Source organism: Gavia stellata, chromosome 29 (assembly GCF_030936135.1).
Source record: "Gavia stellata isolate bGavSte3 chromosome 29, bGavSte3.hap2, whole genome shotgun sequence".
NCBI lineage: Eukaryota > Metazoa > Chordata > Aves > Gaviiformes > Gaviidae > Gavia > Gavia stellata.
Genome location: NC_082622.1, coordinates 8,620,328 through 8,635,616, shown reverse-complemented (window position 1 = coordinate 8,635,616; position 15,289 = coordinate 8,620,328). Strand labels below are relative to the sequence as shown.

The 15,289-nt window shown below is 51.2% G+C and overlaps 1 protein-coding gene across 1 annotated transcript in view; it reads left to right on the top strand.

Annotated features, from left to right (window-relative positions):
• The first annotated feature begins 14,590 nt into the window (after nucleotides 1-14,590).
• Nucleotides 14,591-15,289, top strand: part of RLF (RLF zinc finger) — a 59,416-nt gene continuing 58,717 nt past the window's right edge. Inside the window, exon 1 of the mRNA XM_059830691.1 lies at nucleotides 14,591-14,743. Coding sequence (XP_059686674.1) covers nucleotides 14,591-14,743 — 153 coding nt within the window. The remainder of the gene's footprint in view (nucleotides 14,744-15,289) is intronic.

Genomic DNA, 15,289 nt, shown 5'->3' with positions numbered 1-15,289 from the left:
CTGGGCACTGCCAGGCAGGGTGTGGGACACAAGGGGGCCCTACACCCAATGCTGAGTCATGGGGTGGCGGTGTGGCAGGGGGCTGCAGCAGGCAAGGACGTGCAGAGGGCAGGAGCCCGTGGGGTACAGGGTCTCCCCCTGGACCACAGCCCCCAGCCCCATCGGCTGGTGGGGCAGCAGCGTCCCCATCATCACCTGCCATCCCCAGCCATAGTCAGGGGTCAGGGAGCAGGCACACTGGGGAGCTGCACCCCATGGGAGAGCTGCACTCGGCGGGGGAGCTGCACCATGGAGGGGAGCTGCACCATGGAAGGGAGCTGCACCCCACAGGGGAGCTGCACTACGGAGGGGAGCTGCACCCTGCAAGGGAGCTGCAACAGCTGCCCTGGGGCCCCCAGGGCCCCTGGCACCCCATGCCAGATGCTGGCCCGCACCAGCTGGAAGGTGATGGGGTGGACCTGGGCAGGCTCAGAGGACACCAGCAGCCCTGGGACAGAAGGCAGCACGCAGGCAGCAACCAGTGGTGGCATGGCCAGATCGATGAAGCTCACACCGGGCACCTCCAATGCCATCGACATCCGGAGAGGGAACCTCTCTGTTGGTGGAAGCGAAGAGGGGCGGTGAGGTGAGATATTGGTGGGCAGAGCCAGCTGGGGGTATTACCTGGAGGGCAGGAACAGCAGGAGGAGTGGGAGCCTGCTGCTGTACCTGCCATGGCAGTTGGTCAGGGTGGGGTTTGTTGCGGGCAAGCAGCCTCTGTCCCCATGAAGAGCATTCCACCAGCACCTGCTTCAGCCAGCCTTGCAATGGTGTGATTTTTCATTCCACAACATCTTCCCATGTCAGTGATTTCCTATCCTGCTGATGATTTCCTGTCCCCAATGATGATTTCCCATCCCCAGAATGATTTCCCAGACCAACAATGATTTCTCAGCCCCGTGATGGTTTCCTATCCCAATGGTCTCCCATCTCCACCATTTCCCATGCCAAGCGTGATTTTTGTGGAGAAGTGAATTTCCTGTCCAAGAGGAAGGGATGGGGCCAGCACCAGTGGCCCTGCAATGCCAACCTGTGTGTGCTGCCCCGTCCTGGCCTGGTGATGGCAATGATGGGGGTCGGGGCACTTTTGGGTTGGTTTTGTACTCCCACTCTCTGCCCCGGGGGGGAAGCTTCTGCTCTCAAAAGTGGTGGAACCAATGCCGGTACTGGTACCATGTGGCCATGATGGGGAGCTGTCAGGAAAATTTGGCAACTGGCTGGTGCCAACCAGGAGAGAGGCTGGGACGCAAAGTATAGCATTACAAGAGGAATTCTTGTATTCGTGCACATGAGCTATCCCATTCAAACTGGGGTTTTACACGTGGTTCTTATAGAATCATAGAATCATTTAGGTTGGAAAAGACCTTTAAGATCATCAAGTCCAACTGTTAACCTAACACTGCTAAGTCCACCACTAAACCATGTGTGCTGGTTTTGTCTGAAACAGTTAATTTTCTTCATAGTAGCTAGTATGGGGCTGCGTTTTGGATTTCTGCTGGAAACAGTGTTGATAGCACAGGGATGTTTTAGTTACTGCTGAGCAGTGCTTACACAGAGTCAAGGCCCTTTCTGCTTCTCACACCACCCCACCAGCGAGTAGGCTGGGGGTGCACAAGAAGTTGGGAGGGGACACGGCCGGGACAGCTGACTCCAACTGCCCAAAGGGATATTCGATACCATATGACGTCATGCTCAGTATATAAAGCTGGGGGAAGAAGAAGGAAAGGGGGGACAGTCGGAGTAATGGCGTTTGTCTTCCCAAGTAACTGTGACACGTGATGGAGCCCTGCTTTCCTGGAGATGGCTGAACACCTGCCTGCCAGTGGGAAGTGGTGAATGAATTCCTCGTTTTGATTTACTTGCCTGTGCAGCTTTTGCTTTACCTATTGAACTGTCTTTATCTCAACCCTCAAGTTTTCTCACTTTTACTCTTCCGATTCTCTCCCCCATCCCACTCTGAGGGGAATGAGTGAGTGGCTGTGTGGTGCTTAGTTGCCAGGTGGGACTAAACCACAACACCATGTCCCTAAGCACCACATCCACATGTCTTTTAAAAACCTCCAGGGACTGTGAATCAACCACCTCCCTGGGCAGCCTGTTCCAGTGTCTGACAACCCCTTCAGTGAAGAAGTTTTTCCTAATATCCAATCTAAACCTCCCCTGGTGCAACTTGAGGCCATTTCCTCTCATCCTATCACTTGTCACTTGGGAGAAGAGACCAACACCCACCTCTCTACAACCCCTTTTCCGGTAACTGTAGAGAGCGATGAGGTCTCCCCTCAGCCTCCTCTTCTCCAGACTGAACAACCCCAGTTCCCTCAGCCGCTCCTCATCAGACTTGTGTTCCAGACCCCTCACCAGCCTCGTTGCCCTTCTCTGGACATGCTCCAGCACCTCAATGTCTTTCCTGTAGCAAGGGGCCCAAAACTGAACACAGAATTCGAGGTGCAGTCTCATCAGTGCTGAGTACAGGGGTATGGTAACTTCCCTAGTCCTGCTGGCCACACTATTTCTGATACAGGCCAGGATGCCGTTGGCCTTCTTGGCCACCTGGGCACACTGCTGGCTCATATTCAGTCAGCTGTCGACCAACACCCCCAGGTCCTTTTCTGCGGGGGAGCTTTCCAGCCACTCATCCTCAAGCCTGTAGCATTGCCTGGGGTTGTTGTGATCCAAGTGCAGGACTTGGCACTTGGCCTTGTTGAGCCTCATCCAATTGGCCTCGGCCCATCGATCCAGCCTGTCCAGATTCCTCTGAAGAGCCTTCCTACACTCAAGCAGATCAACACTCCTGCCCAACTTGGTGTTGTCTGCAAACTTACTGACAATTCACTCTATCCCCTCATCCAGATCATTGATAAAGTTATTAAATAAGACCGGCCCCGATGCTGAGCTCTGGGGAACACTACTCGTGACCTTCCGCCAACTGGATTTCAATCGACTCACCACAACATTTGCGCCCGGCCATCCAGACAGTTGTTTACCCAGTGAAGAGGACTGCTCGAGCCATGAGCAGTCAGTTTCTCCAGGAAAATGCTGTGGGAAATGGTGTCAAAGGCTTTACTAAAGTCTAGGTAGACTACATCCACAGCCTTTCCCTCATCCACTAAGTGGGTCACTTTGTCTTAGAAGGAGATCAGGTTAGCCTGATCTTTCATAAACCTGTCTTTCATAAACCTGTCTTTCATAAACCCATGCTGACTGGGCCTGATCGCCTCGTTGTCCTGTACATGCCACGTGATTGCACTCAAGTTGATCTGCTCCATAAACTTCCCTGGCACTAAGGTCAGGCTAACAGGTTTGTAGTTCCCTGGATCCTCCTTCCGGCCCTTCCTGTAGATGGGCATCACATTCGCTAACCTCCAGTCCACTGGGACCTCCTCGGTTAGCCAGGACTGCTGGTAGATGAAGGAAAGAGGCTTGGTGAGCACTTCCGACAGTTCCCTCAGTACCCTTGGGTGGATCCCATCCAGTCCCATAGACCTGTGGGTGTCTAAGGGGTGTAGCAGGTCACTAACCATTTCCCCTTGGATTGTGGGGGCTTCATTCTGCTCCCCGTCCCTATCTTCCAGCTCAGGGTTCTGGGTACCCAGAGAACAACTGGTCTTACTATTAAAGACTGAGGCAAAAAAGGCGTTAAGGACCTCAGCCTTTTTCTCATCCTTTGTCCCTACATTTCCCTCCGCATCCAGCAAAGGATGAAGATTCTCCTTAGCCTTCCTTTTGTTACTAATGTATTTATAAGAAACATTTTTTGTTGACTTTTATGGCAGTCACCAGATTAAGTTCTAGTCGGCTTTGGCCCTTCTAATTTTCTCCCTGCAAAACCTCACAACATCCTTGTAGTCCTCCTGACTTGCCTGCCCCTTCTTCCAGAGGCCATAAATTCTCTTCTTTTTCGTGAGTTCCACCCAAAGCTCTCTCTTCAGCCAGGCTGGTCTTCTCCCCTGCCAGCTTGTCTTCCAGCACATGGGGACAGCCTGCTCCTGCGCCTTTAAGACTTCCGTCTTGAAGAGTGTCCAGACTCCTTTGCCCTTCAGGACTGCCTCCCAAGGGACTCTGTCCAGCAGGCTCCTAAACAGGCCGAAGTCAGCCCTCCAGAAGTCAAAGGCAGCTGTTCGTCTGACGCTCCTCCTTACTTCTCTGACAATCAAAAACTCTCCACATGATCACTATGCCCAAGACGGCTTCCCATCATCACATCCCCCACAAGGCCTTCTCTGTTCACAAGTAACAGGTCCAGTGGGGCATCTTCCCTAATTGGCTGACTCCCTAGTTGGCTCACTCACCAGCTGTGTCAGGAAGTTCTCTTCCCCACACTCCAGGAACCTCCTGGACTGTTTCCTCTCTGCCGTATTGTATTTCCCACAGACATCTGCTACGTTGAAGTCCCCCACGAGAACAAGGGCTAGCAATTGTGAGACTTCTCCCAGATGATTATAGAATATTTCGTCTGTCTCCTCATCCTGTTTGGGTGGTCTATAACAGCCTCCCACCATGACGTCTGCCCTGTTAGCCTTCCCCCTGATTCTTACCCACAGACACTCAGCCCTATGGTCACCATCATGAACCTCTAGACAATCAAACCACTCCTTGACATACAGGGCTCCCCCACCGCCTCTCCTTCCTTGCCTGTCCCCTCTGAAGAGTTTGTAGCCTTCCAGCGTAGCACTCCAGTTGTGTGACTCGTCCCACCATGTTTCCGTGATGGCCACTATATCATCGTTTTCCTGCTGGACAATGGTTTCCAGCTCCTCCTGTTTGTTGCCCATGCTGCATGCATTGGTATAGATGCACTTTAGTTGGGCTATTGATCCTGCCACCATTTTGGGGGGAGAAGCCCTAATTCCTATGTGACTGATTTCAGGGGCTTCTCTGGTTTCCAGCACATCACCAATCCCTACGCCTTTGCTGCCGCATGGGTCCCCATCCCCTACCTCCGCTGAGACGGCAGTCCAAAGGTCCTTGCCAGCACACCGCCCCTCAAACACTGGCGTGACACTACCAGGCTTATCTTCAGCGAGTCAAACACAGCCAAGTGGTATGCTACAAATGACATTGCCAATGCATTTCTTTCAATTCCTTTGGCAGCAGAATGCAGGCCACGGTTTGCTTTCACGTGGAGGGGTGTCCAATACACCTGGAATCAACTGCCCCAGATGTGGAAGCACAGTCCTACCGTTTGTCACGGACTATTCCAAACTGCACTGCAACAGGGCGATATCCCTGAACATCTACAATACATCAACGACATCATCATGTGAGGCAACAAAGCAGACAAAGTGTTTGAAAAGGCAAAAAGAGTAATTCAGATTCTTCTGAAAGCTGGTTTCGCCATGAAAAGAAGCAAGGTCAAGGGACCTGCACAGGATATTCAGTTCTTGGGAATAAAATGGCAGGATGGACATTGTTATGTCCCTATGGATGTGATCAACAAGATAGCAACTATGTCTCCACCAGTTCACAAGAAAGAAACACAAGTTTTCCTAGGCCTTGTGGGAATGCATATTCCAGGTTATAGTCATCCTGTGAGCCTTCTCTATCAAGTAACCCAAAAGAAGGACTATTTTGAGTGGGCCCTTGAGCAACAACAAGCCTTTGAGAAGATCAAACAGGAGATAGCTCATATGGTAGCTCTTGGGCCTACCCGGACAGGACCAGCTGTGCAAAATGTATTCTACACTGCAGCTGGGGAGCATGGTCTGACCTGAAGCCTCTGGCAGAAAACATCATGAGAAATCTGAGGTTGACCACTACGTTTTTGGAGGCGGGAGTATTGAGGATCAGAAGCCCACTGCACCCTGACTGAGAAAGAGATACTAGTAGAATATGAGGGGGCTTAGGCCACTTCAGCAGTTGTTGGTACAGAACCATGTCTCCTCTTGGCATCGCAATTGCCCGTGCTACACTGGGTGTTCAAAGGAAACACCCCCTCTACACATCACACAACCAGTGCTACACGGAGTAAGTGGGTAGCATTGATGACGCATCAGGCTCAACTGTGGAAACTCAACTGCCCAGAAATCCTGGAAGAGATCATGGACTACCCAGAAGGCAGAGATTTTGGAGCACTGCCTGAGGAGGTGGCTCGTGACCACGAGGCACCACCATATGATGAGTTATCAGATGATGAAACGCATTATGCTCTGTTTACTGATGGATCCTGTCATGTTGTAGGAAACCATTGAAAGTAGAAAGCTGCTGCGTGGAGTCCCACATGACAAGTCGTTGAAGCCACTGAAGGAGAAGGTGAGTCAAGTCAGTTTGCAGAATTGAAAGCCATCCAACTAGCCTTAGAGATTGTTGAACGAGAAAACTGGCCAGTACTCTATCTCTATACTGACTCATAGATGGTGGCTAATGCCCTACAGGGCTGGCTACAGCAGCGGAAGAAGGCCAATTGGCAGCGCAGAGGTAAACCCATTTGGGCTGCTGCATTGTGGCGAGACATCACTGCCCAGGTAGAAAACATGGCTCTAGACAAGGCTGTAAAAATTGAAGTAGCTCAGGTGAACCTGGACTGGGAGCGCAAGGGTGAGCTATTTGTAGCTCGATGAGCCCACGAAACATCATGACATGGATGGGATCGTGATTGAGGGGTGAACCTGACAATGGAGGCCATCACACAGGTCACTCATGAATGTGAAATATGTGCCGCAGTCAAGTGAGCCATACGAGTAAAGTCTCCCTGGAATAGAGGGTGTTGGCTAGGTTTTCGATATGGCAAGACCTGGCAAATTGACTATATTGGACGAACTATATTGCCACGAACACACCAGGGCAAGCACTACATACTCACCATGGTGGAAGCAACAACTCGTTGGCTAGAAATATACCCTGTAAACCACGCCACTGCCCAAAACACCATCTTGGGCCTTGAAAGGCAAATTTTGTGCTGACATGGTACCCAATAAAGAATTGAATCAAATAATGGGACTCATTTCTGAAATAACCTCATGAACTCCTGGGCCAAAAAACACAGCATTGACTGGGTGTATCACATCCCCTTATAACCCACAAGCCTCAGCAAATATTGCGAGATACAATGGACTATTAAAGACTATGTTGAAAGTGTGGGGCAATGGGGCATGGAAGCACTGGGATATAAATGTAGCAGAAGCCACTTGGCTGGTTAACAGCAGAGGATCTGCTAAGCATCCTGGTCCTGCCCAGAGAAAACCCCTACATACTGTGGGAGGAAATAAGGTCCCCATAGTGCACATAGGGAAGTGGCTGGGGAAGGTGGTGTGGATTGCTCCTCCCTTGGCAAAAGGCAAGCCTATTCATGGGATTATCTTTGCTCAAGGACCTGGGTGTGCTCCGTGGGTAATGTGGAAGGATGGGGAGACCCGGTGTGTGCCTCAAGATTTAACCTTGGGGGGAAAAATAATCTGTGATGTGAGTTATATGTTGTAGGAAGTAATATAGCAGGAACAACTTGAACTGATGAAGAGTAAGCTTTGCAAGGAACCAGGCAAGTGAAATGATGGCCCAAACCAAGCTGGTGTTGTCACCCAACAATCAAACATGTTGCTTCTCCTGTCCTGAGCACCCATCTTGACAGATGGGGCCCAAGTCATAGCCTGTTCCTACAAATGTTTGGAGGAGTGGAAGAAGCCCGTGGAATGGCAGAATAATATCTATCTGTTAAGGGACAGGGGACAGTAGTTAATGAGAATGTACAAACCTGTATATTGGGTATAAAAATGGTTTAAGTGTTTATTATAAGTTGTAAGTGTTGTTAAGACGGGATTTCAGTAATGAGAATTAGATACAATGGGATGGTTAGAAGATATATAATTGTATTAAATTACGTGGGACCTCAGCATGACACAAATGGTATGGAATAAGGGGTGGGGATTGTATTGAGTCTGGCTGGGATGGAGTCAACTTTCCCCGTAGCAGCCCTCATAGTTCTGTGCTTTGTATTTGTAGCTAGAAAGGTGTTGATAACACACCACCTAATTCTCCTATGGCAGAAGCAGGCACACAGCTTGTGAGCACAAAATGGACAACAAACTCATGCCATACTCATAAGAACTCATCTCCTTCTGTACTTTCAGATCACCACCACGTCCCAGCAGCTCCCCAGGGCAGGAAAACACCTGAAGACTGACTCCACCTGTCATACCCTGTTTGTGAAGGATGTCCGAGAGCTAGACAGGTACATTGTACAGGTACATTCCAAGCCAACAAAGGAAACCTCATGGCTGGCATTTACTCCAGGCCACCCCATCAAGGGGATCCTGCTGAGAAAGCATTCTTACTTCAACTACAGGAAGCATCAAGCTCGCAGGCTCTGATCCTGCTGGGGGACTTCAGTCACCCTGACATCTGCTGGAAAAGCAGCACAGCAAGCTGTAAGCAGTCCAGCAGGCTCTTGGAGTGCATCAAGGATAATTTAATCCAGGTGACAGACAGCCCAACCAGAGGAGAAGCATTATTAAATGTGTTTCTTATCAACATAGATGAACTAATTAGAGATGTCAAGATCTGCATCAGCCTGGGCTGCAGTGATCATGTCCTAGCGGCCTTCTATGACAGAGTGACTGCATCAGTGGACAAGGGAAGAGCTATGGATGCCATCCACCTGGACTTCTGTAAGGCCTTTGATACAGTCCCACACAACATTCTTGCCACTAAATTGGAGAGATATGGGTTTGATGGATGACCTGTTGGATGGATAAGGAACTGGCTGAATGGCTGCCTCCAAAGAGTTACAGTCAATGCCTCAATGTCCAAATAGTAATGAGTGGTATCCCTCAAGGATCTGTACTGGGACCAATATTATTCAGTATCTTCATCAGTGACATAGTGGGATTGAGTGCACCCTCAGCAAGTTTGCAGATGACACCAAGCTCAGTGGTGCAGTTGATATGCAAGAGGGAAGGGATGCCACCCAGGGAGATCTCAACAGGCTTAAGGAGTGGGCCTGTGCAAACCTCATGAAGTTCAACAAGGCCAAGTGCAAGGTCCTGCACCTGAGTCAGGGCAATCCCCAGTATCAGTATAGACTGGGGGGGGATGAATGGATTAAGAGCAGCCCTGCAGAGAAGGACTTGGGGGTACTGGTGGACGAAAAATTGGATATGGCAATGTGCGCTTGCAGCCCAGAAAGCCAACCATATCCTGCGCTGCATCAAAAGAAGTGTGGCCAGCAGGTCCAGGGAGGGGATTCTCCCCCTCTGCTCTCACGAGCCCCCACCTGCAGTACTGCATCCAGCTCTGGGGTCCACAGTACAAGAAAGACATGGACCTGTTAGAGTGGATCCAGAGGAGGCCACAAGTACAGAGTACAACCTTCACACCTGTGGTCTCATGAAACACATTAGAACGCTTTCTTTGGGCATTGCTTATACTAGAAATGTTATTCGCAGGCTTTTATGGGGTAGAAAAAGTGCAATTTCTTTTTAGATCACTGATAGTTCAGCTCATTGGTCAAATTAGAAGGGCCTTTCAGTTGTGCCTTGAGGGCTAAACATTGCTGACAGAAAAAGAGAAGGGCAAAGAGAGAATGAGAACTACTAGTCACCCCTCAGGAAGAGAGTCATACTGCATGCTGTTGCATTTCCGTGGCTCTCCAGGGAATGTGCCACCGTTGTCAGCAGGAGCAGCAAAGAAACTTCTGGGCTTCTGTGCCTGCAGATACAGGGAAAAAAGGACCAGTGAAAGAAAGAAATAGCAGAAGAGGCAGAAAGCAATCTAAAATAGAAACATCATTCAAACGAACGGTTATTTTATACTTTGTTTTTTCCTGCCTGTGAGAGATAAGTTAGGTTACTTTCCAGCAGCAGGCCATTGGTGTTACTGGACACCTACCAGAACGCCCAACCCTGACAGTAGCTCCCTGCATTGCATACAAATTCCTGACTCTTCAGCTGTCCTCCTGTGGCAATGCACACTCCTGATTTTGAAATACTTTCTTAATGGTTGTGGTACTCTGTGCATAACTGAATGTGTGCATACCTGGTTTGCTCCCCACTTGACTATATGTTTCCTCTCAAATCTTTTGGAAGCTAAATATCCATGACTGATGACAGAAGCAGAGAACTGAAATTCTGGCTGTGCCATAACAGCCTGAAGTTAAAGTGAGCATAATTCTAAAAAGTCTGTAAATTCATACAGGTTTTTCTTGCCATCACCTCCTCGTGCCAGTGAAACACATATGACTAGTGAGGAAAAGACTGCCTTTAGCAGAGCAGTAGGGAGGAAGGTTGGTTGGGCCTGTCGGTTAGACTCACAGATGGGTCTTTCCTTTGGACGAGCAAAGGTTGAGTGCAGGTCCCTTGATTTGACTCACAAGACTGGCCCTTTGCCCCGCTCCCTCTTCAATGCACACTCACTCCAGACCTGTTAAAGCTTCTGTGGCAGACTTGTAGAAAAGGTGGCCAATGAAGCCACATTTTATTTGTATGTAATTTTCTTTCAGTGAATGTTTAAAATGTATAATTAATTCTGTTATCTCTCATTAAAAATAACAACCAACAAAACCTTTTATACCTTTTTATGTGTATATATATGTAGCTATATTATAAAAAGCACATCTAAACAAAAAGGTTGGACTTCACCTCGCAACCAGTGGCAAGGAGTTGTTAAATCCCAGGTACCCTCTGTGGGACAGAACATGGGCTAAGGACAATGTCCTGGCCCTAAGGGTCTTTCATGTTTCTCCAGGGTAAAGGGAAAAGTTTATCTTCCAACTACTTCAATGTCTCTCATACACATATATAAGTATAAACATATATTTTATGTATCCATATATATGTATGCATTTAAACACATATAACTAACAGGTATGTATGAAGGTGGTTTAATGGTTTACATGGTAAACATGGTTTAATGGGCATGGTGGTGTTAGTTGATGGTTGGACTTGATCTTACAGGTCTTTTCCAACCTTAGTGATTCTGTGATGGTGTACAAACACATACAAAATGCATTTATCTCTGTTACAGATACGGATATACATACAAACACTCCACTGTCATCCCCCACCGCCTTCCATGCAATGTCTGCTATTCGCCTCCAGGTGTACTCAGATCCCCACTTTTTCCCTCTGAGTGTCTTGAGCGCTCCGTCCTGCTGCTGCTGGAGGATGAAATGCAGAGGCTTTCCTCTGCCCCAGCCTCACTTCAACAGGAGAGCAGAATCAAGACCCGGGGAGAGGGGAGAAGGTTAAAGACACCAGAGAGGACGAATGGAAAAGAGGCCTTTCTACAAGGATCTGTCCTCCTCCCTCCTTTCCTAATAGCTGCTGGGAAGCAGATAAGGCTCAAAGTCGTACGTACTGGCTCAGTCGTAAGTACTGACTCTCAGGTTGGCTCTTCGCTGCAGCCGCTCCATGTAATGGATGTCCTGCAGGATCTCACAGTTGGCCGCTCTCCCCCAGTGCCCGGGGCTGATGGGCAGGGGAGCTGCCAGCATGCAGAGGGCCTGGAGGCAGGCTATGGTGGCCCACAGTTAAAGAGAGAGTCAGATGTGCTAGGTCAAGCATGCCTGGCAGGCTGCTGTGGTTCTCTCCTGAGCATGGAGTGAGAGAGAAACCAATGACTAACATTCCCCAGGGGCCTGAGGGGCCATGGCAAGCCACCCAGCTCTAACAACTGATTTGATGACCTGGTTGCTCTTTGCCAGCTTTGTGGATCTGCCATGAGGAGTCCAGTCCATTCTGGCCTCCCCCCACTGCCAGAAGAGGTGTGGGCATTGACAATGCAGGCCTGGTAGATGTCCCTTGCTCCTTCCAGCTGAGAGCAAGCTCAGAGGGGAGGAGGACAACCTCTCCAGCCACGCACTCACCTTCTTGTGCTCCCAGCCCAGGACTCCGTACCAAACTAAAAAATGTCAATAGAATGACAGAATAATTGCAGTTGGAAGGGACCCTAGGAGGTTTCTAGTCCAACTTCCTACTCAAAGCAGGGTCAGCTATGAGGTCAGGTAAGGCTGCTCAGAGCTTTACCCAGTCTTGGCTTGGACACTTCCAAAAGCAGAGACTGCACATGCTTTTTTGGCACACTGCTCCGCTACTTGGCCATCCTCACAGTTAAAATTTTTTTCTTTATATCCATGGCCCCATATGATGTCTTGTGCAAGGAGGGGACTTTCCCAGATTTTGGAAAGGGGGAAGGGTCCATTCTGAAGGGGGAACAATACCCACCCACCCCCCCCCAGCAGTAGATTTCGCAATCCAGAGTGGCATCTAGGAGACACCCTCTCCCAACAGGAAAACTACAAATCCATTTAACTTGTAGGAGAATAATGGGGATGTGCAAAAGCTCATGGGCAGATCTGCAGCCCAGGGGCTCCAGGGGCTTATTTTACATCTCTTCTCTCCTTCCCAGGATGCCTCTTAAGGCCCCCTTTGGCTTTAAATCTGCAGGAGGCTAGTTTTGCTATTCCTAACTGTCATGGTTTAGCCCCAGCCAGCAACTAAGCACCACACAGCCGCTCAGTCACTCCTCCCCAGGTGGGATGGGGGAGAGAATCGGAAGAGTAAAAGTGAGAAAACTCGTGGGTTGAGATAAGGACAGTTTAATAGGTAAAGCAAAAGCCGCACAGGCAAGTAAAGCAAAACAAGGAATTCATTCACCACTTCCCACTGGCAGGCAGGTGTTCAGCCATCTCCAGGAAAGCAGGGCTCCATCACGCGTAACAGTTACTTGGGAAGACAAACGCCATCGCTCTGAATGTCCCCCCTTTCCTTCTTCTTCCCCCAGCTTTATATACTGAGCATGACGTCATATGGTATCGAATATCCCTTTGGGCAGTTGGAGTCAGCTGTCCCGGCCGTGTCCCCTCCCAACTTCTTGTGCACCCCCAGCCTACTCGCTGGTGGGGTGGTGTGAGAAGCAGAAAGGGCCTTGACTCTGTGTAAGCACTGCGCAGTAGTAACAAAAACACCCCTGGATGATCAACACTTGTTTCCAGCCCAAATCCAAAACACAGCCCCATACTAGCTGCTCTGAAGAAAGTTAACTCTATCCCAGCCAAAACCAGCACACTAACCCACCTCTTAGTTTTCACCCACCTCTCCAAACCTTAAGCACTCCACTTGCTTTATACTACAAAGCTATGAGCTGAAATCATACAACTGGCTTGCAACGAGGGAAAGCTTCCCAAATGGTTTCATGTCAATTCACCCCAGGTCTTCCTGACTTCTCCACTCCTCTCCCTTTCTCATTTGCCTTGCAGAGACTGAGGTGGAAAAAAGCAGGTAATTCTTACCAGGTGGACAGAGACATGTTTCCCTCCCACTGTTCATGACCAATTAGGCAAAGTATGAAAAGGAAAAACAGATTCCCATCTCGCTGGAGGGTAGAAACCCCAACCATATGCTCATAAACAAGCTAGGGGCCTCCCTGACCTAAGTTCTCAAATCAAAAAAGGAAATAGCACACCTCTGGTTTTAGTCTGGGTAGCTCAAAAGACAATGGTTTGTTTGCTGGTTTTTGGTTGTGGATTGGTGGGTTTTTTCCCTGCAAAGAGCTAGGACTTCACCTCCCCTTCTTCCTAAGCAAGACAAATGAAGGAAGCCAAAATGCCTGTCAGCAGATTTCCAGCCTGGGAACCCCACACAACTGCGTACCATTTCAGCCTCTACTTCTGGGTAGACTTCAGGGGCTCCCTTCGCAGTCAGACATGGTAAAAGCAAGCTTCACTGGCGCTGACCGCTTCCTGCGAGGTTTCACAACCTCTACTGCTCGACTTGCCCTCCTGTTTCTTCACCCTGGCAGGTAAACGTGTCAACCAGAGGGCTCCGTGGCAATGCATGGCAGAGCTTCCTGACCCGTTGGCATACCATCTTATTTCACGGGACACGCTGCAAGTTCTCGGTAAAAGCTCTTTACCGTTCTCCCGGTTCTCACGTTTGGCTGGGCATCAGACCCTCCAGGGCTTTCCTCAATTCACGAATGTTCTGCTTTCAACGTTCTTTTAAACAAGAGATTAAAACAAACGCAATGTAAGTTAAAAAGTTGACTCTCCCCGGTGCCCGTCATTATCTTTCCAGTACCCTTGCCCTGCAACTACTGTCGAACACACGGGTACCACTAGTGCGAGCTCTGGGACCAGCAGCGGACTGGTATCTTCCCGCCCCTCTCGATGACCCTCTCCCCCGCGCAGCCAGTAACGCAGGACGCCCCTCGCCGGGGCCGGGAGCACCGCGCGAGCGGCTCCCAGAAGCGCGGCGGCCCCGGCCCCTGGCGCGGGAGCTGCGCGACGGAGCAACGACGCAGCGGCAACCAGCGGGAAACGGCCGGCCCCGGCCCCGGCCCCGGCCCCGCCTCCGGCCCCGGCCCCGCCTCCGGCCCCGGCCCCGGCCCCGGCCCCGCCTCCGCGCAGAACACCCGCGCGCACGCGCGCTTGCGGCGGGCTCCCGTCGCGTCATGTGACGCCACTCGACAGGAGGTGTCCGCCCACTGCCACAGAGGGCGGGTCGCGTGGACAGCGACGGGCGCGCCATGTCACGTGTGCATCACGTGACACTGTCCCGGGGCGATGATGTCAGTGGTTGCGAGTCACGTGATCCTTGCCTACGCGCAGTGGGGCCGGGTGCAGATGGCGGACGTTGAGGCCGAGGCGGCTCCGCGGCCCGAGATGCAGCGGCTGGTGGCGGCGCTCCGAGCCCGCCTCTGGCAGCTGCAGACGGAGCTGCGCGAGCAGGAGGTGTCGGAGGCTTCGTCCCGGGCTTACTGCCGGGGCTTCTGCCAGGTAGGGGCCGGGCAGCGGCGGGCTGCGCCGCGGGCTACAGGCCGGGCGGCGGGGATGGGGCCGGGGTGGGCCCGGCGGCCTCCCCCGCCGTGGTGCGCGCCCAGCGCTGCGGGCGGCAAGGGGCTTCAGTCCCGGGGGCTCCGCTCCCTCCTCCGGAGCGGCTTTGTGCGGCGCGGGGCTCGCGGCGGCGTGCGCTGCCGCCGAACGGGGACGTGCGCGCCCTGTCCGAGGGGTGTCCCCGCGGGCGCTGCGCTGCCCGCCCCGGGCCGGGCCCGTTGTGCCGAGCGTGCCGCTCGTCTTTGGGCTCTGGCAGCGCCGCGGGCCTGGACAGCTGGTAGCCCTTGGGAAGTTCTCTGGGGCCGGCGGGCCACAGCGCGTTTTCTCAGTGCGGTCTTGGCTCGGTTCCTAGAGCTCCGCTTTTCTGTTCTTTACCTGCTGCGGGATCACAACTATGTGTTCCGCCTTGATTGAGATCTGCCGTGGAATAAGCTGTGCTTGCTGGTTTGTGACGGCCTGAGGTTCACTTAAGTCACTGAATGAGCTTCT